Source organism: Rhincodon typus, chromosome 40 (genome assembly GCF_021869965.1).
Source record: "Rhincodon typus isolate 14 chromosome 40, sRhiTyp1.1, whole genome shotgun sequence".
NCBI classification, from domain to species: Eukaryota; Metazoa; Chordata; class Chondrichthyes; order Orectolobiformes; family Rhincodontidae; genus Rhincodon; species Rhincodon typus.
This window is the reverse complement of record NC_063371.1, coordinates 1,486,793-1,512,296: the sequence shown is the minus strand read 5'-3', so window position 1 is coordinate 1,512,296 and position 25,504 is coordinate 1,486,793. Positions and strand designations below refer to the sequence as shown.

The 25,504-nt window shown below is 50.4% G+C and overlaps 1 protein-coding gene across 7 annotated transcripts in view; it reads right to left on the bottom strand.

The window, feature by feature from the left end:
* Positions 1-4,339: 4,339 nt before the first annotated feature.
* The window catches only part of LOC109926488 (G protein-coupled receptor kinase 5-like), a 91,950-nt gene continuing 70,785 nt past the window's right edge, over positions 4,340-25,504 (bottom strand). For 6 of the 7 annotated variants that reach the window (XM_048618452.1, XM_048618449.1, XM_048618450.1 and 3 more), the window contains 6 exons: positions 23,040-23,129; positions 20,781-20,989; positions 18,906-19,043; positions 18,115-18,252; positions 15,637-15,768; positions 4,340-11,514 (listed from right to left, as the gene is read on the bottom strand). In XM_048618452.1, coding sequence (XP_048474409.1) covers positions 11,422-11,514; positions 15,637-15,768; positions 18,115-18,252; positions 18,906-19,043; positions 20,781-20,989; positions 23,040-23,129 — 800 coding nt within the window. In that variant the 3' untranslated portion in view covers positions 4,340-11,421. The remainder of the gene's footprint in view (positions 11,515-15,636; positions 15,769-18,114; positions 18,253-18,905; positions 19,044-20,780; positions 20,990-23,039; positions 23,130-25,504) is intronic. The other variant, XM_048618451.1, reaches the window with a different exon arrangement.

The following is a 25,504-nucleotide window of genomic DNA, read 5'->3' as shown; positions in this document are numbered from 1 at the left end:
TGATGCTGCTTGGACTGCTGTGTTCATCCAGCTCTACACCTTGTTAGCTCAGATTCTCCAGCATCTGCAGTTCCTACTATCTCCAGGACAGTAAGGAAGATTTTACAGATACAGAACATTGTGGTGGGGTCACATGTCACACAACACGAACCCAAGATCACGGTTGAGGCCATCTTCATGAATACGGAACTTGGCTATCAGTTCCTGCTGGGTGATTCTGCCTTGTTGTGTATCTCGAAGGCCGCCTTGGAGGACGCTTACCCGAAGATTGGAAGCTGAATTTCCTTGACCACTGAAGTGTTCCCCGACTGGGAGGGAGCATTCCTGTCTGGCGATTGTTTTGCGGTGTCCATTCATCCGTTTTTGTAGCATCTGCATGGTCTTGCCTCGGAGCATCCTTGCCTGCAGCATATGACATACACAACACTGGCTGAGTCATATGAATATCTGCTGTGTACGCGATGGGTGGTGTTCCCATGTGTGATAGTAATATCCATGTCAATGATCTGACATGTCTTGCAGAGGTTGCCTTGGCAGGGTTGTGTGGCGTTGTGGTCGATGTTCTCCTGAAGGCTGGGTAGTTTGCTGTGAATGATGGTTTGTTTACGGTTTGGCGGTTGTTTGAAGGCGAGAAGTGGAGATATAGGGAACATCTTGGCAAGATGCTCATTGTCATCGATGACATGTTGAAGGCTGCGAAGTACATGGCGTAGTCTCTCCGCTCCGGGGAAGTACTGGGCGACGAAGGGTACTTTATGAGTCGTATCCTGTGTCTGTCTTGAGGAGGTCGTTGCGGTTTTTCACTGTGGCACGTTGGAACTGTTGATCGATGAGTTCAGCATCGTGTATCATTCTTATGAGGGCGCCTTTCAAAATCTTTAGGTGTCTGTTCCATTCCTCCTCATCTGAGCAGGTCCTGTGTATGCGCAGGGCTTGTCCGTAGGAGATAGCTTCTTCAATATGTTTAGGGTGGAACTAGAGAAGTGCAGCATCACGAGCTTATCCATGGGCTTCCAGTTGAGTGAGGTACTGAGGTATCTGTCCTTGATGGAGATGCGTGTGTCCAAGAATGAGACTGATTCTGAAGAGTAGTCCATCGTAAGTGTGATGGTGGGATGAAACTTGTTGATATCACTATGTAGTCATTTCAATGATTCCTTGCCATGAGTCCAAAGGAAGAAAATGTCATCAATGTATCTGGTGTATAGCATTTGTCGGAGATCTTGCGCTTGAACTTGTGCATGAAAATGTCGACATATTGGGATGCAAATACGATCCCCAAGGCTGTTCCGTGTGTCTGGACGAAGAACAGGCTGTCGAAGGTGAAGACGTTGTGGTCAAGGATGAAACAGATGAGTTGTAGGATGGTGTCTGGAAATTGGCAGTTTGAGTACTGAGGCTGTTGCAGCGATGCCATCATTGTGGGGGATGCTGCTGTAGAGTGCCAAAACATCCATTGTGACAAGGAATGTTCCTGGTTTGACTGGTCCGTGGGTGCTGAGTTTCTGTAAGAAATCTGTTGTGTCGCGACAGAAGCCGGGGGTTCCTTGTACAGTGAGTTTCAAGATGCCCTCTACATAGCCAGAGAAGTTCTCACACAGGGTCCCATTGCCTGATACGATGGGACGTCCAGGCTTTGTGTATCTTTGGAAGGCAGTAGAACTCTCCAACATGAGAAATATGCAGGATGACAGTGCATAGGATACTCTGAAGGGCTGGATCAAAGGTCTTGATCAGTCTGTTCAGTAGAAGGTTGTGTTCTTTGGTCAGATCGGCAGATAGTTGTCTGTAGTGTTCTCGGTTGTTTAGCTGTCGGCATGCCTATTTGCAGTAGTATGTTCAGTTCTGTAGGATGTTGACTCCTCCTCTGTCTGCTGGTTTGATGACAATGTTGCAATTGGTCTTGAGAGCATGGATGGCATTACATTATGTTCTGCACTGTCTTATGAACACGGCTGACGAATCTGGCATTAACGCATCTCCTGACGGCTTAAGCATACATGTCGAGCCTAGGGCAATGGCCTTCTGGAGTGGTCCAACTCGACTCTTTTTTCTTTGGTCACTCCACCATGGATCTCTCTGTCGACTGTTCTGGTTCGTTGGTAGTCTGTTCGGGCTCGCTGCTGACATCTCGGGATTTGAGGAAGAATTCCCAGAGCCTCAGCCCCCTGATGAATTCCTCTGTGTCTGCCACAAGACCAATGGGGTCCGTTTTGGTAGCGGGGCAGAAATTGAGCCCTTGGCTGAGAACTTTGATTCCATCTGGTTGAAGGGTGTGCTCCAACAAGTTGACAATAGATTTCCCAGTGGTCGACGGGGTCTGGTATTGAGGGTCCAGGTGTGAGGGGAATTGGTGGGGTTTGGGTGGGGGTCTGGTGTTTATGGGTGGCCCAATTGTGCAAGGGCACTGCCACTCCTGCTGCTCTGCTCCCTACCGCCCCCCCCGCCAAATTCTGGGGCAATGGGAGGGAACAGGAAGATCCTAAAGAAATGGTTCTGTTGCAGCTGCTTTCCTCCTTGCTCTCTGGCTATGCATAGCCCACCCATTCCGAAAAAAAAATCAAACAGACCAAAGGAACTGCAGATGCTGGAAATCTGAAACAAAAACAGAAATTGGCTGGAAAAACTCAGCAGGTCTGGCAGCCTCTGTGGAGAGAAATCAGAGTTAACTCTTCTTCAGAACTAATGGGAACTAGGAAAAGGATGTTGTTTTAAAATCCAGAAAAGTGCGTGGGTGGGCGAGGAAATGATAGCTAGAGATAGAAAAACAGTTGGGCAGGCAAAGGAGTGGATAAAGGTCAGCCTGGGAGAATGAATCGCTGTTAATGGGGACTGTTAGAGGCTAACAATGGGTAATTTGTTTGAGCAGACCATGTAATAACAAGGCCTGGTGTGTGGGGTTTGGGGTTAAGGACACGGGAGAAGGTGCCTCAAGCCCTAAAATTGTTGAACTCGATATTGAGTGCAGAAAGCCAGAGTTCCCAAGTGGAAAATGATGTGTTGTTCTACCAGCTTGCTATGACATTCTCTGGAGCACTCCAGCAAGCCTGAGACAGAGATGTTGGCCAGGGAACAAGGTGATGTGTTGAAGTCAATCAGTGTGGAGCTTGAAAAGCACAGCAGGTCAGACAGCATCCGAGGAGCAGGAAAGTTAACGTTTCGGGCCGAAACCGTTCGACAGGACTGTTTCAGGCAACTGGAAGCCCAGTGGCATTTTTGCCGACAGAACTTATGTGTTCTGCGAAGTGGTCACCCAGTCTGCGCTTTGTTTCCCCAATGTAAAGGAGACCTACAAATATCAAATTACGTTCAGCAACAATCCTCCGTGAAGCAACGCTCCCCATTTCTGCTGAGCTCTGTCCAGCCAATGTGCCACATCTCACTGTGAACTGTAAAGTTAACACGCAAGAATGCATTAACAATGGCAGACTTTCGGAACAGGCTCACTTCACAGTATTCTGCCCCAGTGCTCCCAGTTCTGCTGGAGGGTCAGTGACCTGAAATGGGTTTTCTTGGATCGTCCAGCATACCAAGCGTCATACGAGTCAGACAGCACGGAAACAGGCCCTTCAGCCCAACTCTCCCATGCCGACCAGATATCCTCGTCCCATTTTACAGCATCTTGCCCATATTCTGTGATTCCGTGATTCTGTAATCCATCTCAACCCTTCCTATTCACACACCCATCCAGATGCCTTTTAAATGTTGTAATTGTACCAGCCTCCACCACTTCCTCTGGCAGCTCGTTCCATACACGCACCACTCTCTGTGTGAAAAAGTTGCCCAAGTCCCTTTTAAATCTTTCCCCTCTCACCTTAATTCTATGCCTTCTAGTTTTGGACTTCCCTACCCTGGGGAAAAGACCTTGGCTATTCACCCTATCCATGCCTCTCACAATTTTATAAACCTCTATAAAGGTCACCCCCTCAGCCTCCGACACTCCAGGGAAAATAGCCCCAGCCTATTCAGTCCCTCCCTGTAGCTCAAACCATCCAACCTGGGCAACATCCTTGTAAATCTTTCCTAAACCCTTTCAAGTTTCCACAAATTTCCTACAGCACGGAGAAGAGAATTGAATGCTGAATTCCAAAAGTGGCTTAATTAATGTCCTGTACAGCTGCAACATGACCTCCCAACTCTTATACTCAACGCACTGACCAATAAAGGCAAGCATACCAAACGCCACCTTCACTATCCTGTCTACCTGAGACTTCACTTTCAAGGAAGCTATGAACAAGGTCTCTTCGTTCAGCAACACGCCCAACAATACCTTACCATTAAGGGAGCCAGCCTTTAAAAAAAAATAGTGGTGTATGAACTGTGAGGTAAAACTGTGGGATTTTATTTTGTTGAACTTTATTTATTGTAAGCATTAAAGCATTATCAATGTCGGACGTATCCCACAATTCTCCAGTCAACAACAAGAAGTGGCTTCATTTGGATCGTGCTGTTCCTCATTTTCCATCAGTATTGCTGCTTGAAAGGACAGGAAGTGATTGTGTGTCGGATGACGTTTTTAATAAACCGGCTCTTCTTGCTATAAAAGGTTTCAGCTGCCAGCCCCTCCCCTGCCCTGGGAACCTGCTCCTCTTGGTTTTCTTCATTCAATTTATTGCCCCGTCTCCCCCCTAATTGCCCCCCTTCAGAAAGTGGGGTGGGGGACGGTGAGCCGTCTTCTTGAGCCGCTGCAGTCTGTGTGGTGTGGAGACACCCATACAGTGCTGTGCGAGAGGAAGTGGGGCTCAGGATCCTGTGTTGGACATTGTGGGGGTGGGGGGGGGGGGGGAGGGTGGGATGGAGGGCTGAGGGGAAACAGAGGTGAGATTCCCTCAGCGGAGTTTTGGGAAGTTCACTCAGAGGGGAGTCCTCAAGAGCTTGTGGGTTGTGGCGGGGGCGGGGCGAGGCGAGGTGTAGCGTTGTGAGGATTGGAATCTTTCTCTTCCCAGATGTGGCCTCACTGAGCCTGTGGCCTTCAGGATTGGAGGAGACCTATGCCAATGCAACCCCTTCAGGGTAACCTGGTTCCTACTTCATCGGAACACTGCAATTTGTACCCGCTGTGGGTCAGCGGGCGGATCCCTTGCCTTGGAGTCTAAGGGTTCAAACACCACTCTCGAGATGCAGTCACTCCCAAAGCACCCTTAAGTCATGGATTCACAGCCCCTGTTGTAATGTACGAAACCAGAGAATCAATTTACTCACAGGAAGCCCCTGCAACACAAAAAGGGTCAAACCATCTCACTGCCATTAGATGTGAGAGATGAACACTGGTTTTGATCCACTGACATCAGCCTGAGGCCTATCCTCATCACCGCCTATTGCACTGACAGTACTGGTATCACTAGGAAACCTGATCGCCAATTCTGTGCGTAAAGTGAGGATCAACAGAGCGAAATCCAAACCACCATCGCATACTGAATAACCATAGCCTTAAACCACCCACTGCTTCCTGACACTCAGCCATTTTGAGTCCATACTGCCCAGCTGCCCTTATCTCCATGCCTTTCATCTGAACACATCCCCTTTGAAGAACTTTGTCAAATGCCTTCTGAAAGTCCATAAGAAAGCCCATACAAATGGGCATTATTTCTAGCCAACTATTTCCAACTAGATGGAGTTTAATTTGGATAAACGTGAGGCATTGCATTTTGGTAAAATACACAAGAGCAGGACTTGGGCATCAGAGAGACCTAGGAGTTAAGATGCCTAATTCTTTGAAGTTTGCGTCACATATAGACAGGCTGGTTAAGAAGGTGTTTAGCACACTTGCCTTCATTGCTCAGACCTTTGAGTATAGGAGTTGGGACGTCATGTTGAGGTTGTACAGGTCGTTGGTGAGACCTCTTCTGGAGTGCTGTGTCCAGTTCTAGTCCCCCTGTTATAGGAAGGTTATTAATAAGCTGGAGAGGGTTCAGAAAAGATTTACCAGTATGTTGCTGGGAATGGAGGGTTTGAGTTATCAGGAGAGGCTGGGACTTTTTTCACTGGAGCATAGTATGTTGAGAGGTGACCTTATAGAGGTTTATAAAATCATTAGGGATGTAGGTGAGGTGAATGGGAGGTGTCTTTTCCCTAGGGTGGGGGATTTCAAGACTAGGGGGCATATTTTTAAGGTGAGAGGAGAAAGATTTTAAAAAGTCATGAGGGGCAAATTTTTTTTTTTTTTTGTTTTACACAGAGGAGGTGGTTCGTGTGTGAAATGAACTCCCAGAGGAAGTGGTGGATATGGGCACAGTTACAACGTTTAAAAGACATTTGGATAAGTCCATGAATAAGAAATGTTTGGAGGAATATGGGGCAGGAGCAGGCGGGGGGGAACGAGTTTAGTTTGGGATTATGATCAGCATGGACTGGTTGGACCGAGGGGTCTGTTTCTGTGCTGGATGACTCTGACTAACTAAAATAAAATGAAACAAACCATCTGTTTAGAATACAAATTTGAAGATTTTTAAACATGCAAGAAGAGTATAAACTCATTTATCACAAAATGCCATGTTATAAATTGAACAGATACAAAATAGATTTTGTATAATACCCAAAACTTGCTCCTCTAACAGAAACTGGAACACCACTCGTACAATGATCACACAAGAATACCTGTATCAAACACCTTGGCAGTTTTCAGCTTCATGTGACTTCGACGTTTCGACTGGAACTGTAATTGACTTCTTCCTGGAGCTATCATATACCTGAGGTACAATGTACTCATACTTAAGTAACCTCTTCAGGGTTTTATTCCAACACCTTTGGTCTGGGACTGACACTAACTCCTCACTCTGAGGGAAACTAATTCATTGCACCTTCCCTGCCCAGGAGTACAGCTCTCGACAGACATCCCATTGCAAGGAATTCACAGGATTGCTAACTTCAGACACAGACTAACCCACCGTTAAGGAACTCAAAAGACCAGAAACTTACAATCAAAATTTTTTCTAAAATCCACTGTTTACATCACAGTTAATACATTATCGCATTTTCCCTTGACTAACTATTTATGGTCTTGAATTTGTCAATTTTTTGAGGTGAAACAGATATCCATACACCTCATCACACAGCTCCATAGGCCAGTCACATTTTCTCAAGAATTATCTCCTTGATGTTTTGAGCAGGCAGCAACAACTGTGAAGAGTCATGCACATTTCAATCAATTTGGGCTTTCATTGTAACAACATCACAAAAGATGCTGCTCCATCACCTTGCCTGGTTTCATCGGAATCCAGTCCAAATTCCAAATGACTGTCTTCTGGACTGCATTAACATCCTTCCTTGCACGAGGGGACCAGTACTGTACACAATACTCCAGATGCAGTGCCCTGTACAACTTGTGTGTAACCCCTGTACTGATGTATCCAATTCTTCTTTCAATAAACTGTAACATTTTCGAACCTTCGCTAATTACTTGCTGTACCTGCACACTAACCTTCATGTACTAAGCTGCCCAGATCCCTCTGCATTTCAGAGCTCCACGACCTCTCCCCCCCCCGACTGGAACATGCTGCGTGATTTCAGGGGAACCATCCCAAAGGAATTGGATGGAGATGAGACGGAAAGATGGGATGGATAATGTCGAGAGTGGCTGGGCAGCCACGGCAGGTGAGAGAAGAGACCCTGAAGCGATGGGCAGGTGGCGAAACTGTATTGGGTTGACCCACTTTTACCTGCATCTCTCTCTGCTGGGATTGGGGCATGAGCTGAGAGGGTGGGGGAGGTGGGGAGTGTGGGGCACACAAGGTGAAGGGTCAGGCGGGCAGTTCGCATCTGGTCCTGCCACTGGCGCTCACGGGGCACCACCTCTGGCTCGGAACGTCGGGACCGGCTGCGTGAATTCGGGAAGCCTGGGACTGCAGTGGGGTCAGCTCCCTCGGAGGGAAGACCCCTGGCTTGAGTTCCTGAATCAAATTCCGGGAATAGCTGGAGGAGAAAGCCTTTTCGCCTATCTCCTCAACACTGGTTCCTCCAGCCCTGTGACCACTCTCTCACCCTCTACCATTCCTTACTCGCGGAATTACATTGGATACACTGTGTCAAAACAGATCATGTGACTCAACTACTCCCCATCCCCGCATCCTCCCCAAACATTCATCCTCAGAGACTGTCACCCTAAATCCTTTAGCCCCTCGCTCTCTCATTTTTCTAAAAAAAAAATTAACTCACGGAACGTGGGTGTCGCTGTCTGGGCCAGCATTTGTTACCCATCCTTAGTTGCCCCTTGAAATGAGAGGGGGCAATCGTGTTGGCAGAGGGCAGGTAAGAGACAACACATTGCTGTGGGGTCTGGAGTCACTTGTAGGCCAGACTGGGTAAGGATGGCACACGTACTTCCCTAAAGTGGGCATGGACCGGACTCAATGGAAGTTTTTTGTGGTCATCGTTATCTTCATGCTGAAACAATTTTGCAAACTATTGACAGTGGTCACCATGACATGAATGTTTCAATTCCAATTGTTTCACGGAATCAAATTCCACCATCCGTCATGGTGGGATTTGAACCCTAGAGCTTTTGTTTAACTGTGGACGTGGGGTGGGGGTCAATGATCCGATGCTAATAGCAATGTGTCCACTTCATGTACCTGTCTACCTCCCTCTCAAATACACAGATACGATTCTCCCCCTGTGGGACCGAGCTCCACACTCTGCCCCCACTATCTGGGAATGGGATTCCTTCTGGAATTCCCCAGTGTCTCATCTTGACAGCCTCTGGATTCTGCTCTTGTCCCCAGCAAGAGGGGACGTCCCCTCTGTATCTAAAACACCGCTATCTGGTCACCCCTCAGCATCCATTTAGAAACTGCGCCCCCACCCCACTTCCATCACCACCCACTCCCATGGTCCCCCTATCCCCTCCAGATCTAAATTCTCCTGTCCGCAGCTGGTCGTCTCAGCCTTGGCACTTCCTTCGTCCGACGGATTGAACCTTACCCACCAACCCCCTTCTTCCCTCCTTCCAATCCGTTTCGCACTGTCCCTTTAGCAAATCCACACCCTTTGTTCAGAAACACAGTGGCAACCAGGACAGGGTGGGGGTGTGTGGTCAGAGAGGGCAATTCTGCTGTGAGGGTCCCACCCCATCTTTGATGCCCACTCGGGGAAGGAGCATGCCCAGGAGGTGCCTCGGTTTCTGAGTTCCCAGGATTCCAGAGCCTAACGGGAGGGACACACACACACACACACACACACACACACACAGACAGTCCGGGAATGGCTTCCAAAATTCTTTAGTGCACACAACACCGTGGGATCCATCCAAAAAACAGGCAGCCATCAGATTCCAGCACGGAGATCAGCTGCCCACAGCAGATACCAGTCGTGACCTTGCATTGTCTCAAAATCCACCCCCCCACCTCGTGATGCCCAACTCTTCCAGTACATCCAGTTGACAAGTATTACAGAAAGGACCAATATTGACGGTTCGGACTGACCTGTTCCTTCCTGCTCCTTGTTCGCTTCAATTTAACAAGTGGGTAAGGCCCCCAGGGATCACCAGAACCAAACCTGAGACATCTTCCCGGGTTGGACAATCTCACTGGCGTCCGTGGGTCTTGGAACATGGGACCTGGTTAGATTGCGGAAAGACATAGCTCTGGTGGCTGTTTTCCCTGGAGCGTCGGAGGCTGAGGGGTGGCCTTACAGAGGTTTATAAAGTCATGAGGGGCATGGGGAGGGTGACTGGCCAAAGCCTTTTCCCCACGGTAGGGGAGTCCAAAACTGGATGGCATAAGTGAGAGGGGAAAGATTTAAAAGGGACCTGAGGGGCAACTTTTTCACACAGAGGGTGGTGCATGTCTGGAATGAGCTGCCAGAGGAAGTGGTGGAGGCTGGTACAATTACAACATTTAAAAGGCATCTGAATGGGTATATAACTAGGAAGAGTTTAGAGGGATATGGGCCAAATGGTGGCAAATGGAACAAGCACCACCACCACAATGGTGGCGCACAGCAAGATCCCACTGAGGGCCCAGCGATTTTGTGGTTGCGCTACACATGCTGGGTGGAGACCAGCGGAGAAGGGGGGTGGGGGGGATGGTGTGTGAAGACATTGTGTGTTTGAGAGTTCGTTGGGGATGGGGGGAGGATCTGGCTTAGAAGAGACTACCCCTTGGCAATGGCCCCTGTTGGAGCCTGTCATGGCAGCACAGTCGTGGGCAAGTGCGCGTCATAAAAGCCAGTGTGCTCCCCCCTGCTCAAGGCCGTCCTGATTTCGGCACAAAACGTACCCCAGAATCCACCAGGAGCAGAGATTGAGGGAGGGGGTGTTGCCCTTGTTCAAAAAGGGGCCTAAGGCCCTATTGAAACCAGCCAAGGTCCATCTCAAGTCTCCATTGGTGAGGACATGTCATTCTGACCAGCTGCCACCAGGTGTCAGTGGTGCAACACACCACCAACAACAACTTCGATTTCAACAGCACCAAATTCAAACGTTACCCTAGAGGGACAGCGAGAGAGACATCCCGAACACTTGGCCCCCAGTTCGCGTCAGGAATGAGAACACGAGTGCCCAGCAACCTCGCAACAACGTATGTCCCAGGAGTGAAGAGCTGAGGAGGTACACATTGTTGCGACTGGGGCACTCTTAGGTGAGATCTTGATGATTGCAGGGTGGAAAATGTGGGCACAGAATTTCTCTGCTCAACAACTTGCTAACCCTTGAGGTTCCAATCCCTCACCCCTTGGAGGAATTCCTCACTGTGCATTCCGTCCTGGGACACCTCACAAACAACTGCCCTTTGATCAGCTCCATTTCCAGATGTCTTGTATTTACGCAGGATTTATAATTTAAATATTTACATATCCAGTGACACATATCCCATTGTGACAGAGCCGTTCTTGTTACCTCGACAGGAAAACTGAAAGGATGTCGTCAATGTTCATCGTCAACGTCCATCAAAGTCAGCCCAAGTTGGCCACCTTTGATGTTCGCCAATGTCTGTCATCAATGTTGGCCAATGTCTGCCATCAATGTCCACCAATGGCCATCAATGTCTGCCAATGGCCGCCACCAATGTCCGCCAATGGCCGCCACCAATGTCCGCCTAGGGCCACCATCAATGTCTGCCCATGTCCGCCATCAATGTCCGCCACCAATGTCCGCCAATGGCCACCATCAATGTCTGCCAATGGCCGCCACCAATGTCCGCCAATGGCCGCCACCAATGTCCGCCTAGGGCCACCATCAATGTCTGCCCATGTCCGCCATCAATGTCCGCCATCAACGTCCGCCAATGGCCGCCATCAACGTCCGCCAATGGCCGCCATCAATGTCCGCCAATGGCTGCCATCAATGTCCGCCAATGGCTGCCATCAATGTCTGCCAAAGGCCGCCATCAATGTCTGCCAATGGCCACCATCAATGTTTGGCAATGCCCACCATCAGTGCCTGCCAGTATCTGCCATCAGTGCAGTGCCATTTCCCAGAGACTCCATTCAAGCGATGTTGGTTGCCCGAAGCTCGTGGGCCATGCCATTGTCAGAGCTGGTGCTGGGTGTGCGGCCCGTGCTGACGGCATGATCCTGGGGCTGCGGAAAGGAACAGAGAGAGAGGGGGGCTTGAGGAGTCAGCTTGCCCGTCATCCCAACAACCCCCCTCAACTGTCCGATGATGCCAACACCCTTCACCCCTAGCTCCCCCCCAATCACCCCCGCTGCCGGCTGCCACCTACTCTGCGGAACTGTCCAGTCTCTGTTCACTGCAGGGCCCAGTCGGGAAGCCTGCTCTACATCACTCTGAGCTTCAGGGACTTCTGGTCGACTCAGGGCAAAAACAGAAGCGAGGCATACGCGCGCACCCGCCCTACCCACCACCACCTCCCCTCCAACCCCCGACAAACTCCCACCCTCCCCCCCACGTTCTGAGCTTGCTGTGAGGAGCAGGCTGAGTCCCTCCCTTCTGCACTGCCCCAGGAACACGGTACCATTTCCTGCTAACAATGGCACCTCTACCACACTGCAGCTGGTAAGAGTCAGAGTTCAGATGGGACTTTGAACTCAGTGGGGGGGTAGGGGCTCAGCTGTATGGAAAATTATGGAGAATATTAAAATGGGGGGAGGGCTCAACAGCGCTTATGAGAGTCTCCAGAACAAGTAGCAGGACAGACGGTACAGGAAAGGGTCGGGAGTCTAACTTCAGCAGGTAACGGACACCAATGGGAAGGGTACACCTGACGGTGTTGTATTTCAACACGCGCAGTGTACGAAACAAGGTAAATGTAGCGCAGATTGAAATCGATGTTGTGGGCATCACAGAGACGTGGCTGCAAGGGCATCAGGGCTAGGAACTGAATACCCAAGGACACACGTCCTGTCGAGAGGGCGGGCACATGGGCAAGGGATTGCCCTGTTCGTAAGAAATGAAATTAAATCGACAGCAAGAAGTGATATAGAGTGGGGAAGGGGTAGAACCTGTGTGGATAGATTTGAGGACCTGAGAAAAAGTCCCCCCCACCAACCCCCGAGGGGAGCTGTGTACAGACCCCCCCCCAACCCCGGCAGTAGTCAGCAAGTGGCACAGCAAATAAATCAGGAGATGGAAAAGGAATGGAACACAATGACAGTAATCCCGAGGGACTGCAATACGCAGGCGGACTGGGAAAACCAGGCTGGTAACGCGTGTCAAGAAAAGGAATTTGTGGAATGTCTACGAGTTGGGGTTTTTTTTGGAGCAGCTTGTGGTACAGCCCACAGGGAAACAGGCAGTTCTGGATTTGGTGATGTTTAATGAGGCAAACTCGATTAGGGAGCTGAAGGTGAAGGGACCGTGAGGGGGCAGTGAGCGTAATGTAATCGAACTCACCCTGCAGTTTGAGAGGGAGAGGCTGGACTCAGATGTTACTGAGTCAAGGCAGCTACAAGGATCTGAGGGAAGAGCTGGTCAGAGTTGACTGGAAGGGGAGCCTGGCAGGGAAAGACGGTGGAGCAGTGATGGCAGGAGTTTCTGGGGGTAAATCAGGGAGGCAGAAATTCATCCCAAGGAGGAAGAAACATACAAAGGGGCAGATGAGGTAACTGTGGCTGACAAGGGGAGTCAGGGGAAGCATAAATGCGAAAATAAAAACACACAATGTGGTGTAGCTTAGCAGGAAGCTAGAGGATTGGGAAGCCTTTCAAAACCAGCACATGATCACTGAAAAAGCAATAAGGCTGAGGAGGGTGAAATCTGAGAGTAAGCGAGCTAGTAATATAAAAGAAGATTGCAAGAGCTGTTTATAGATATTGAAAAGGTAAGAGAGAGGAGCAAGAGTGGACATAGATCCGCTGGAATATGAGGTTGGAGAAGTAGTCATGGGGATCAAAGAAATAGCAGAGGAACAGAACAGGCACCTTGTGTCAGTGGAAGACACCAGCAGCCTGCTGGAACTTGGAGAGAGCCAGGGGCAGAGGTGGGTGTAGTGTCCATCACTCAGGAGAAGGTGCCGGGGAAGCTGAAAGGTCTGTAGGTGGATAAATCACACGGACCAGATGGACTACATCCCAGAGTTCTGAAGGAGATAGCTGAGGGCGATGTAGAGGTGTTGGTGGGGATCCTTCGGGAATCACTGGGGTCAGGGAGGGTCCCAGAGAACTGGAAAATGGTGAATGTCACCCCTCTGTTTAAAAAGGGAGGAAGGCAGAAGACAGGAAACTATAGGCTGGTTAACCTGGCCTTGTTGAGTAATAAGATTTTAGAGTCTGTTATTAAGGATGAGATTGTGGAGTACTTTAGGGAGTGAAGGTAAAATAGGGCCGAGTCAGCTCAGCTTCATCATAGGGAGGACACGCCTGAGAAATCTGTTAGAATTCTTTGAGGAGGTAATGCGCCAGTTAGACAAAGGAGAGCCAGTGGATGTGATCTATTTGGATTTCCAGAAGGTCTTTGACAAGGTGCAGCGCAGGAGGCTGCTCAATATAATAAAAGCCTACAGTGTAAGGGGCAAGGTACTGGCATGGATAGAGGGTTGGCTGGCACAAGGCAGGCAGTGGGGGATAAAGGGGTTTCAGGATGGCAGCTAGTGACTGGTGGAGTTCTACAGGGGTCTGTGTTGGGACATTATACATTAATGATCAGGACAAAAGAACTGAGGGCATTGTTGCTAAGTTTGCAAATGACACAGAGGTGGAGGGACAGGTAGTGTTGAGGAAGCCGGGAGGCGTCGGAAGGACGTGAACGGGCTGGGAGAGTGGGCAAAGAAGTGGCAGATGGAATACAATGTGGGAAAGTGTGAGGTTGTGCACTTTGGTTGGAAGATTCGAGGCATAGACATAAACAGGGAACGGCTTAGGAAACTTGAATCATAGAATCCCTACAGTGTGGAAGCAGGCTATTCGGCCCATCCAGTCACAATGACGCTCTGAAGAGCATCCCACCCACACCTACCCCTGTAACTCTGCATTTCCCATGGCTAACCCAACTAGCCAGCACATCCCTGGACGCTGTGGGCAATTTAGCACGGCCAATCCACCCTGACCTGCACACGTGTGGACTGTGGGAGGAAACCGGAGTACCCTGAGGAAACCCACACAGACACAGGGAGAATGTGCAAACTCCACACAGATAGTCACTCGAGGGTGGAATCGAACCCGGGTCCCTGGTGCTGTGAGGCAATAGTGTTAATCACAGAACCAGCATGTACTGAAATGCAAAGATACTTGGGAGTCTTAGTTCAGGATTCTCTGAAGGTCAACATGCAAATTCATTTGGGAGTTAGGAAGGCAAATGCAATGTTAGCATTTATTTCCAGAGGGCTAGAATACAAGAGTAGGGACGTACTGCTCAGGCTGTATTCGGCTCTGGTCAGACTGCATTTGGCATACTGTGAGCAGTTTGGGGCCCTGTATCCAAGGGAGGATGTGCTGGCATTGGAGGGGGTCCAGAGGAGGTTTATAAGAATGATCCTGGGCATGAGGGGCTTGCCATATGAGGAGGTGAGGACTCTGGGTCTGTACTCGTTGGAGTTTAGAAGGCTGAGGGGGAATCTGATTGAAACTTACAGAATACTGAGAGACCTGGATAGAGTGGGCACGGAGAAGACTAGGAGAGACTAGAACCCAGAGTGGGGGGCACAGACTTGGAGTGAAGAGACGACCCTTTAGAACGGAGATGAGGAGAAATTTCTTCACACAGAGGTTGGTGAATCTGTGGAACTCAGAGGGCTGTGGGGGCCAGTTCATTTAAGACGGAGATCAATAGGTTCGTGATGAGTGAGGGGGTCAAGGGTTACAGGGAGAAGCAGGAGAATGGGGTTGAGAAACATGTCAGCCATGATTGAATGGTGGAGCAGATCCAACAGGCTGAATGGCCTCAATCTGCTCCTGGATCTTATAAAAAGGTCCCCATGAGCTCCTTGCCTGTTGCATCCCTGCCCTGACATGGTGACACTCACTGTTCTCCACCCTTCCCCCAGGCCTGGGCACCATCTCCTTGCCCCAGGCCTTGTCACCATCTCTTGCCCCAGGACTGGGCACCATCTCCTTGCCCTAGGACTGGGCACCATCTCCTTGCCCCAGGCCTGGGCACCATCTCCTTGCCCCAGGCCTGGGCACCATCTCCTTGCCCTAGGACTGGGCACCATCTCCTTCCCCCAGGCCTGGGCACCATCTCCTTCCCCCAGGCCTGGGCACCATCTCCTTGCCCAGGCCTGGTCACCAGTGTTAACCTATGCTTACGTGACGTCGGAAAATTCGGTCGAGCAGGCTCCTCTTGGGAGGTTCCGGAAGCCGATTCCAGTCCAGATCCGGTGAGCGGATCCCGTTTGGTCCGAAGACATTCAACTCCTTGAAGCACTCCGTCTCGATCATCTGCACAAAATGTTTGGGGAGGGGATTGTGGGGTCGGGGTGATAGAAAGAAGAAAGAGCAGTCAAGAAGGGGCAGTAACTAAGCAGGCCATGTGTCCTAGCAACCCCAGCTGAGGAGGAGTCAGGAGGCCAAGGGAATTAAACGCAGGCCCTGGAGACACCTTGCCAACTTGACACAAGACAGCTTGGATACGTGGCCCTTGAGGTTCGCCTTTAGCCCGGAGCAGCTCACCGGTTACGGCGGGGGGGGGGGGGGAATTGGTGAGGGTCCACAACCAGGGAGTCACAATCTAAGGATATGGGGTAGGACTGAGATGAGGAGAAATGCCTTCACCCAGAAAGTGGTGGAGAGCCTGTGGAATTCCCTGCCACAGAAAGTGGTCAGGGCCAAAGCATCGAATGTTTTCAAGAAGGAGCTGGATATTGTTCCTGGGGCTGAAGGGATCGGAGGGTGAAAGTGAGAAACAGGGGGCCAAGATGGATGATCAGCCCACGATTGTATTGAATGGGACAGCAGACTCGAAGGGCTGGACAGTCTACACCTATTCCTACTGTTTACACATGTGCAGCTTGCTGAAAGCTCAGAAAGACAAACCTTTCGCCATTTACAAAGTAGAATGCCCCCAAGAGAAACAAGTGAGAGTGGCTCAATGAAGGTCCCTCATTTCTGAGTCCGTGGGAAATGGCTGCCCTTTCACTCTGCTCTCTGCCCCACTTGGCTCAAGGGTGGTGGAGGCAGGATCGATCGACGCTCAGGCACAGGAAAACGGGATGAATCTGAAAGGAAGGGTGCCCCAGGATGACAGGAGGATGTGAGTGACCCGGGTGGAGAGCTAGTACAGGCCAGGATGGGCTGATCAGTCTCCTTGGGCACCATTCCCAACTCCGAACGAGTGACGTTTTGGACGGCGGCGTTTTGTGAGCGACTGTTTTGAGCCGACCTGAACTCGGGGTGCAAAGAAAAAATTATTCCTTTCCTTGACGAGAGTGCAGAAGAGCAATTCTGACGATGGGGTAAAAGACATTCCCTGAAACATGAGGTGTAAAACTCCCGAGTTAATTAGCTACAGCCAGTCCCATCACCCACTGCCCCCGTGGCTGAACAATTTCTCAGCTTCTTTGCAAGCCCTCAATCTCATCCTCATCTGCAAACTCTGAGACCTAGTTGTCTGTTCTGTCCCCTGTCAGTGAATCCTTGAATTCCCGACCCGCGCACCGCAATCTCTAAAGATAAGCGACGACTCTTCCTCCAGCATAGTCCTTAACAAGGCTGCCCCACAAGGCTGCATACTCAGCCCCAAACTATACTCCTCATATGCTCGCAACTATCAGCTCTAACTCCACTTACAAACGTGCTGATGACTGCAGTGGGTCGGATCTCCAACAACAACGAGACAGAGTGTTCGAGCTCCTGGGAGTGACCATCACCAACAATCCGGTCCACCCCCCATCGAAGCTGCTGTCGACACAGCACACCAACGCCTCTTGCTCCCTCAGGAGGCTGAGGAAAATTCAGCACGTCCACAAAGACTGTTACCAATTTTTAACAGATGTGCCACAGAAAGCATCCCATCTGGATGCATCAGCGCATGTGGTACGGCACCAGCACGCAAACCAACCTCCCCCATCTGATGCGTCAGGAAAGCAACCAACGTAGAACGTAGAACAGCACAGTACAGGCCCTTCGGCCCACGACGTTGTGCCGACCTATTATCCTACTAAGGTCAATCTGCCCTGCACACCCTACATTTTACTATCCTCCATGTGCCTATCCAAGAGTCGTTTAAAAGTCTCTAAATTATCTGACTCCACTACCCTGCTGGCAGTGCATTCCACACGCCCACCACTCTCTGTGTACAGAACCTACCTCTGACATCTCCCCTGTACCCTCCTCCCATTACCTTAACATTATGCCCCCTCATAATAGTCATTTCCGCCCTGGGAAAAAGTCTCTGATTATCCACTCTATCTATGCCTCTCATCATCTTGTAAACCTCTATTAAGTCACCTTTCATCCTTCTTCGCTCCAATGATTCAAAGACTTCTCCAACCCCAGTTTTACTCTCTTCCACCCTCTTTCGGAAAACACGTATGAACAGATTGAAGAACAGCCTCTTCCCACTGTTATCAGATTTACGAACAGACCTCTCACACGTCAGTGCTGATCTCTCTCCACACCTTCTCTGTGGCTGTAACACTCCAGTCTGCATTCTGCCCTACTACCCTGTCTGGTAGGATTTGCACGCAAAACAATACTTTTCACTGCGTCTCAGCGCACGTGACGATAGTAAATCAAACCATCTCTGGTTCCCCGTGCCTCTGACCACAAGATGGCTTTGCCCCTCACCTCATTTTGCCAGGGGATGGAGACGCTGCCGGTGGCAAACCTGGCATAGAAGTCATTGTCCGTTTGGTCCAGGTTAACCCCTTTCACAGTGGAGAACTGTTCAATGTCCAGCACATCCTTGCAATATACGGCTTGAGGCTAAAGGCGAGAGACAAAAGGCAAGAGACCGTGGGAGACAAGACATGATTTGCCGACAACTGACCCACAACTTGTGCCACAGCTGGGTTTTATGCCAGCCCTTCCTGTGATTTCCTGTGTTCCTGCTTTTGGAAGAAGCCTTCCATGTGGCACTTGGAGCAGATGTCTTCTGGAAATCCAACACTGCTTTCCCAATCAACCCATTCCCAGCCTTAAGGGGCTTGACAGGGTCAACGCTGAGAGAATTTTTTCCCAGGCTGGAGGTAACTATTATGAGGGGGCATAGTTTTAAATGATAGATATAGATATAAAGAGGTAGATATAGGGGACATGTCAGAGGTAGGTTCTTGAGTAGAGAGTGGTAGGGGCGTGTAATGCATTGCCAGAGAGGGTAGTGGAGTCGGCCTCATTAGGGGCATTTAAGCGGCTATTAGATAGGTATATGGATGATAGTATAAGGTAGGGGTGGAGGTTAGATAGACCTTAGGTTTAGGGTAGAAGTTCGGCAGAACATCATGGGCCGAAGGGCCTGTAACTGTGCTGTACTGTTCTATGTTCTAAAGTTACTTCCCCCTTGCACCAACCCCAGCCCCTCCCCTACTCCAACCCCCCAACCCCCCCCCCCCCACCAAACAACACCAGCAAACTCTCACGTCGGGTACAAAGGGGGGCACCAACATGCCAGCCTCGAGCTGGTGGAAGTTGATGGATCGGAAGAATGGATGTTCCTTCACTTCGTTGGCTCCTGCTGCTCTGCAACCGAGTCGCCGTTTGGGATCTTTGGCAAGCAGCTGGAAAGACAAGGGAATGAAGGGGAGATGGAACAGGCGCTGATAATACTAGAAACAAACAGAATTGCTGGAGAGACTCAACACGCCTGGCAGTGCCCGAGAGAAGGAGAGTTAACCGGCCTGATTGCCGGGATGGCAGGACTGACGTACGAAAGAGACTGGGAGATAGCAGGAACTGCCGATGCTGGAGATGCAACTGATATAACAAGGTGTAGAGCTGGATGAACACAGCAGGCCAAGCAGCATCAGAGGAGCAGGAAGCCTGACTTTTCGGGCCTAGACCCTTCTCTGAAATGTCAGCTTTCGTGCTCCTCTGATGCTGCTTGGCCTCCTGTGTTCGTCAAGTTCTACACCTTGTTATCTCTGAAGAGAGACTGGATTGGGTTAGGATTATATTCGCTGGAGTTTAGAGGGATGACAGGATAAGGGGGGGGCAGTATCTCACAGAAACCTATAAAATTCTAACAGGGGCTAGACAGGGTCAAGGATATTGGTGGTGGGGGGAGAAACGTTCCAAACCTGGGGGTCACAGCTGAACGAGCCGAGGTACGGATTGAGATGAGGAGAAATGTCTTCACCCAGAGAGTGGAGAGCCTCCATGGACAGCCCAGTGCACAAGACCAAAGGGGATTTGTTCATGGTGGAGGAAGAAATGCGAGAGAGGGAAGATGATCTCCGATGAGAAAGAGATCTTGATCAATTCGGTCAATGGGCTGAGGAGTGGCAGACAGAGTTTAATTTGGATAAATGCGAGGTGTTGCATTTTGGTAAAACAAACAAGGGCAGCACTTATACAATTAACGGTAGGGGCCTTGGGTATTGTTGTAGAACAGAGAGACCTAGAGGGTTCAGGTACATAATTCTATAAAGTTTGTGTCACATGTAGACAGGCTGGTTAAAAAGGCATTTAACACGCTTGCCTTCATTGCTCAGACCTTTGAGGTTAGGAGTGAGGACGTCATGTTGAGATTGTACAGGACGTTGGTGACGTTTGATCTGGAATACTGTGTGCGGTCGGATGTAGAGAAGGATATTATTAAACTGGAGAGGGTACTTACCAGGATGTTGCTGGAAATGGTGGGGGGGTTTGAGTTATAAGGGGAGGCTGGGATGTTTTTCTCTGGAGCATTGGAGGCCGAGGAATGACCTTGCAGCGGTTTATAAAATTATGAGGGGTACAGAAAAGGTGAATGGCAGGGGTCTTTTCCCTCGGGTGTGGAGAGTTCAAAACTAGGGGGCTTTTTTTTTTAAGGTGAGAGGAGAAAGATTTAAAAAAGACATGAGGGGCAACTTTTTTTACACAGAGAGTGGTTCGTGTGTGTAGAATGAACTTCCAGAGGAAGTGGCGGATGCAATTACAATGTTTAAAAGAGATTGGGATAAGTACATGAATAGGAAAGGTTTGGAGGGATATGGGTCAGGAGCAGGCAGGTGGGACTAGTTTGGGATGATGGTCAGCATGGACGGGTTGGGCCGAAGGGTCTGTTTCTGTGCTGGATGACTCTATAGAAATGTGCTTCCTCGCTGGGCAAGGCCGGCCAATACAGAGGGCAGATTAAGAGTGACCCCCTCCCCTCCCCCTGTCGCAGTGGGTCTGGAGTCACATGTAGGGCCAGACTGGGTAAGGATGGCAGGTTTCCCTCCTCTCCCCAAAACCGTGTTGGGATTTGAACCAGCATCTCTGAGCCCACTCCAGGTGCCAACACGGATTATCCCAGGACGGGCCCCGGGGCTCACCAGCTGACAGATGTCCTTGGTGTCCTCCGTGAATTTGTCGCTGTACTCCTCCACCTGCTCCCGCACCCTCATCTCCACTTCTTCCCACTTCGCTCTCTCCTTCCGAGCTCGGAAGGGTGACTGCCCAGCTGTCATCTCGTAAATGAGGCAGCCTAGGCCCCACCAGTCAGGGCTCACTGTGTATTCCTTGTCGCTAATCACCTCGGGAGCTTCCAAAGGAGGAAAGGAGAGGGAGAAGCAAGACAAAGAACAAAAATCAAGCCTGAGGCATTAAAAAGAAACAGATTTACCCTGAAAAGCTGACCCTCGCTGTCAAAACAGGCTCAGGGCAAGACGGGGGCCAGATTTAGGCTTTTGGGCCTAGTCTAGGCCTTAAGCTTTCTTGGCCGAGCATCGCTGTTGGTGAATCGCACTGTGACAATTCCAATGAGTTCCCGTGTTCACTGACCAGCCAATTTCACATTCCCTTCAAATTCCTTCCCACTTTCGCGCCACACCATCCCCACCACGTTTGGGGCCATCTTCAGCCCTGGCACCCTGCAAGTTCGGACCACCCACCATGCCACTCAGAGTGCCATCGCTCTACGACTGGGCACCTTCAGTTCCTCAATCCCTCCCATGATTCTCCCTGGTCCCAGCCGAAAGGACAGTGTGAGCTGTCAAGTGTGAGCGGTGCCCTTGGAGTTGCGCTAAGGAGGGTGGTGGCATTACTTTCTCTGGAAAACCCTCCCTTGCCCACCTTTTGGAATACCCTGACCCCGCAAAACCCCACCCCCTTCCAACAGGGGATTTGCAGAGAAGGAGGGGAAATGGGAGCCTGATAGCCCTTCTGGGAACCTAGTCCATTCAATGGGCTGAATGGCAGTGTTCCCACTACAACCTCCCAACAACATGTTACAGATTTCCCCGTTTATAATAAAAAAAACTCCAAACCCCTCGCAATGAAGACCACAATCCCCTGGGCCTTCTCAGTAACTTGTACCCACATGCTGACTGTGAGTGTGATTTTGATTTTGTTGTCACGTGTACCAAAATACTTTGAAAAGCTTTGTTTATGAGCGGCACAAGTAGATCACAGCAAGCACAGACCAGAAAGACTTAGAGGCATACAGGTTACATTATTCGAGGTGAGAGTCCATTCAACAGCCTGATAATGGCCGGGAAGAGGCTGTTCCTGAACCTGTCAGTGCGTGTGTTCAGGTTTCTGTATCTTCTGCCTGACGGAGGAGGTTGTAGGAGATCATTACCGGGGTGTGATGGCTCTTTGATGATGTTGGCAGCTTTTCCGCAGCAGTGAGCCGTGTAACCGGAGTCCATGGATGGAAGGTTGGCTTCCGTGATGGTCTGGGCTGTGCACACCACTTTCTGTCATTTCTTACAGTCCTGGGCAGAGCAGTTGCCGTACTAGGCCATTATGCACCCGGACAATATGCTTTCAATGGTACATCTGTAGGAGTTGGTGAGGGACCTTATGGACATGCCAAATTTCCTCAGTAGGCTGAGGAAGACGAGGCATTGTGCCTTCACGACTGTCACGTTTACGTGGGAAGTCCAGGACAGGTCGTCAGTTGTTGTCACTTCGAGAACTTGATGCTCTTCACCCTCTCCACCTCAGTTCTGTAGATGTAGATGGGGGCGTGTTCTCCTCCTTTCTTTCTGAAGTCTATGATCAGTTCTTTAGTTTTGGCGATGTTGAGAGACAGATTGTTTTCATCGCACCACGTCACCAAGCCCTCTATCTCTCTTCTATAGTTTGACTCATCGTTGTTAGATATCCATCCCACTACGGCGGTGTCATCAGCAAACTTCTGGATGGTGTTCGTTCAGAATTTGGAAACACAGTCATAGGTGTACAGAGGGTACAGTAGAGGGCTGAGGACATATCCCTGGGGCGGCTCCAGTGTTCAGTGTTATTATGGAGGAGGTGCAGTTGCCTTATCCTCACTGATTGCAGTCTGTGGGTCAGAAAGCTGAGGATCCAGAGGCAGAAGGCAGATCAAGGTCACGCAGTTTCGAGATCAGTTTCCTGTCAAGAACACCCACAGCCGTCTGAGCTACACTTTTTGCAGTTTCTCTCCATTTCAATAACAGCCTGCCTTCAGATTCATCTGACTCTTTAACCCATCTCCGTGCCCTTCCGTCCTCATCCCACGCCCTACCAGATCGCTGTCGCTGAGTGAACGTTACTCTCGGTTAAAAAGAGTTGACCTTTCACCTTCCTGAGGGAGATTTGGGCCTGGGATCGGAGTGCGGACTCACCCATGTATCCGACAGTCCCCACCCGGCCACTGACTGTCTCCCCCTCCGGGATCATCACTGCCAGTCCCAGATCCGATAACCGAATGTGCCCTGTGCCAAAGAGAAAGGGATGTCAGTGCCCCCTGGCGAGGATGCCAACCCCACCCTGCCAGCTTGCTCCAAGTACCCAAACACGCGCTTGTTCACAACGTTCACAGATAGGGGCCAAGGACGGCAGGTAGAGAACACACTTACACACACCCATACAGATACAGACAGACAGACGCACACAGACATTGAGAATATTCCCCGGTGCCAGCTCCCCATTTTAACGGCGAGCACGGAGAGATTCCCATTTGATGGAATAGTCTCAGGGATACGGGGCGAAGGCCCACGTGTGTGCAGGGGGAGGGCACAGGGGACAACGGCAGACACGAGGGCCCAAATGACCTCCTGCTGCTCTGGTTTCTCACCTCTCTCGTGGGGTGGTGGGGAGGTTGGGGGGGTGGGGTGTTCAGGCATCGGATTATCCCCCCCCCCACCACCATCAGGGAACACTCCAAAACTCCTCACAGGGAGGATCGACACATCCAGAGAAACAAGGCCGCTGAATACCCCTCAAAACGGTCAATTACCCTCCCACCCTCTCCACAACACGCTCTGAGCCCAGCTTTCTGGATTTTAAGTCCAGCGACATTCCCACAATCCCACCACTATCCAGTACATTGACACGAAACACATAAGGAGATGGGGGACACAGGTGGTGGAAATGCAGGAATGAGGAAAATCGACGTTTATCTGAGTTTTTGTCACATTGAAGAAGTATTTAGAAGTACAACCAGAAGGCCGAATGTGGGGAAATGAGAACGCGAAAGGTGTTCGATGGAGACAGCGAGCCACGCTGCCAGATCTGGAAAACTCCATCATCTTGATGGTAGCAGTAAGGCTTCTCGCTAGCACTAGGCTGGACGCATGGCCTCCAGAGTAGGAGCTGAGAACAGTCAGTGTCAGCGTTCACGATGCTGAGGGACTCGAGAGGGGAAACGACGCAGCTTGGCAGGAAGAGGTGATGAACAGAATGTTACTCGAAAGGAAAAAAGCTGCAGCACAGAGAGAGCGGGGAGTCCTCTGGCAGAAATCACAGAAGGTTTGGCAGGTAGGCCAGAAGGCCAACGGAGTGCTGGCCCTTGTTTCGAAGGGAATGGAGGAGAAAAGTCGGGAGGTTTCGCTAAAACGGTACCAGGCACTGGTCAGAACATGACTGGAATACTGTGAATAGTTTTGGGGCTCATATACAAGGACTGGCCTTTGGATGTAGTCCAGAGAAGGTCCATTCGCCTGATCCCGGGGATGGAGGGACTGTCTTATGAGGAGAGGTTGAGTAGGTTGGGGCCTGTACTCCTTGGAGTCTAGAAGGTTGAGAGGCGACCTTATTGAAAGATTCTCAGAGGACTTGACAGGGGGAGATGTGGAAAGGTAGTTTCCCCTTGAGAGAGAGTCCGGGGCCAGGGGGTGTAATCTCGGAATAAAGGGGTGGCCTATTAAGACAGAGATGAGGAGGAATTTCTTCTCTCTCCGAGGGGAGTGAGTCTGTACAATTCTTGAGGCTGGTCATGGTTGAGTCTGGGTCAAGAAATGCATTCAAGGCTGAGAGAGATTTTTAATCAGTCAGGGAATTGGGGGATATGGGGAAAAGGCTGGAATGTGGGAGATGAGGTCAATCATCCATGATTTAAGCAAACAGGGGAGTGGACACACCAGGCTGAATGGCTCCTTTCCTGCCCTCGGTTTTCTGACGTGATGGTGGGTGTATAAGTTCACAGCAAGGAATGGGATACCTACTGTGAACTCCATATTTTGTGGCGATGGGTCCGAAGATGTGCAGATGACCAACAAGTGAGAAGGTGTTTACTTGTTAGTTTCTCAGTGAACGGGGCAGGTGAGAGTGAGGGCGGGAGACGGGGTGGGGCAGTGAGGGAGCGGCGAGAAGGGGTGGCAAGAGGGGGTGTGAGAGAGAGAGAGGGAGAGGGGGAGGGGGAGGGGGAGAGAGAGGAATAGAGATTGATAGTGTGTGTGAGAGAGACGGAGTCTATGATTGAGAGAGAGGGGGAGAGAGAGTGTGTGCGTGTGTGAGACAGACAGAGAGTGTGCGTGTGTGAGACAGGGAGAGTGTGTGAGACAGCGAGAGTGTGTGTGAGACAGGGAGAGAGACAGTGTGTGTGAGACAGGGAGACAGACAGTGTGTGAGAGAGAGTGACAGTGTGTGAGAGAGAGTGAGTGTGTGTGTGCGAGAGAGAGAGTGTGTGAGACAGGGAGAGAGAGAGTGTGTGAGAGAGAGAGTGTGTGTGTGCGAGAGAGAGAGTGTGTGTGTGCGAGAGAGAGAGTGTGTGTGTGCGAGAGAGAGAGTGTGTGTGTGCGAGAGAGAGAGTGTGTGTGTGCGAGAGAGAGAGTGTGTGTGCGAGACAGAGTGTGTGTGCGCGAGAGAG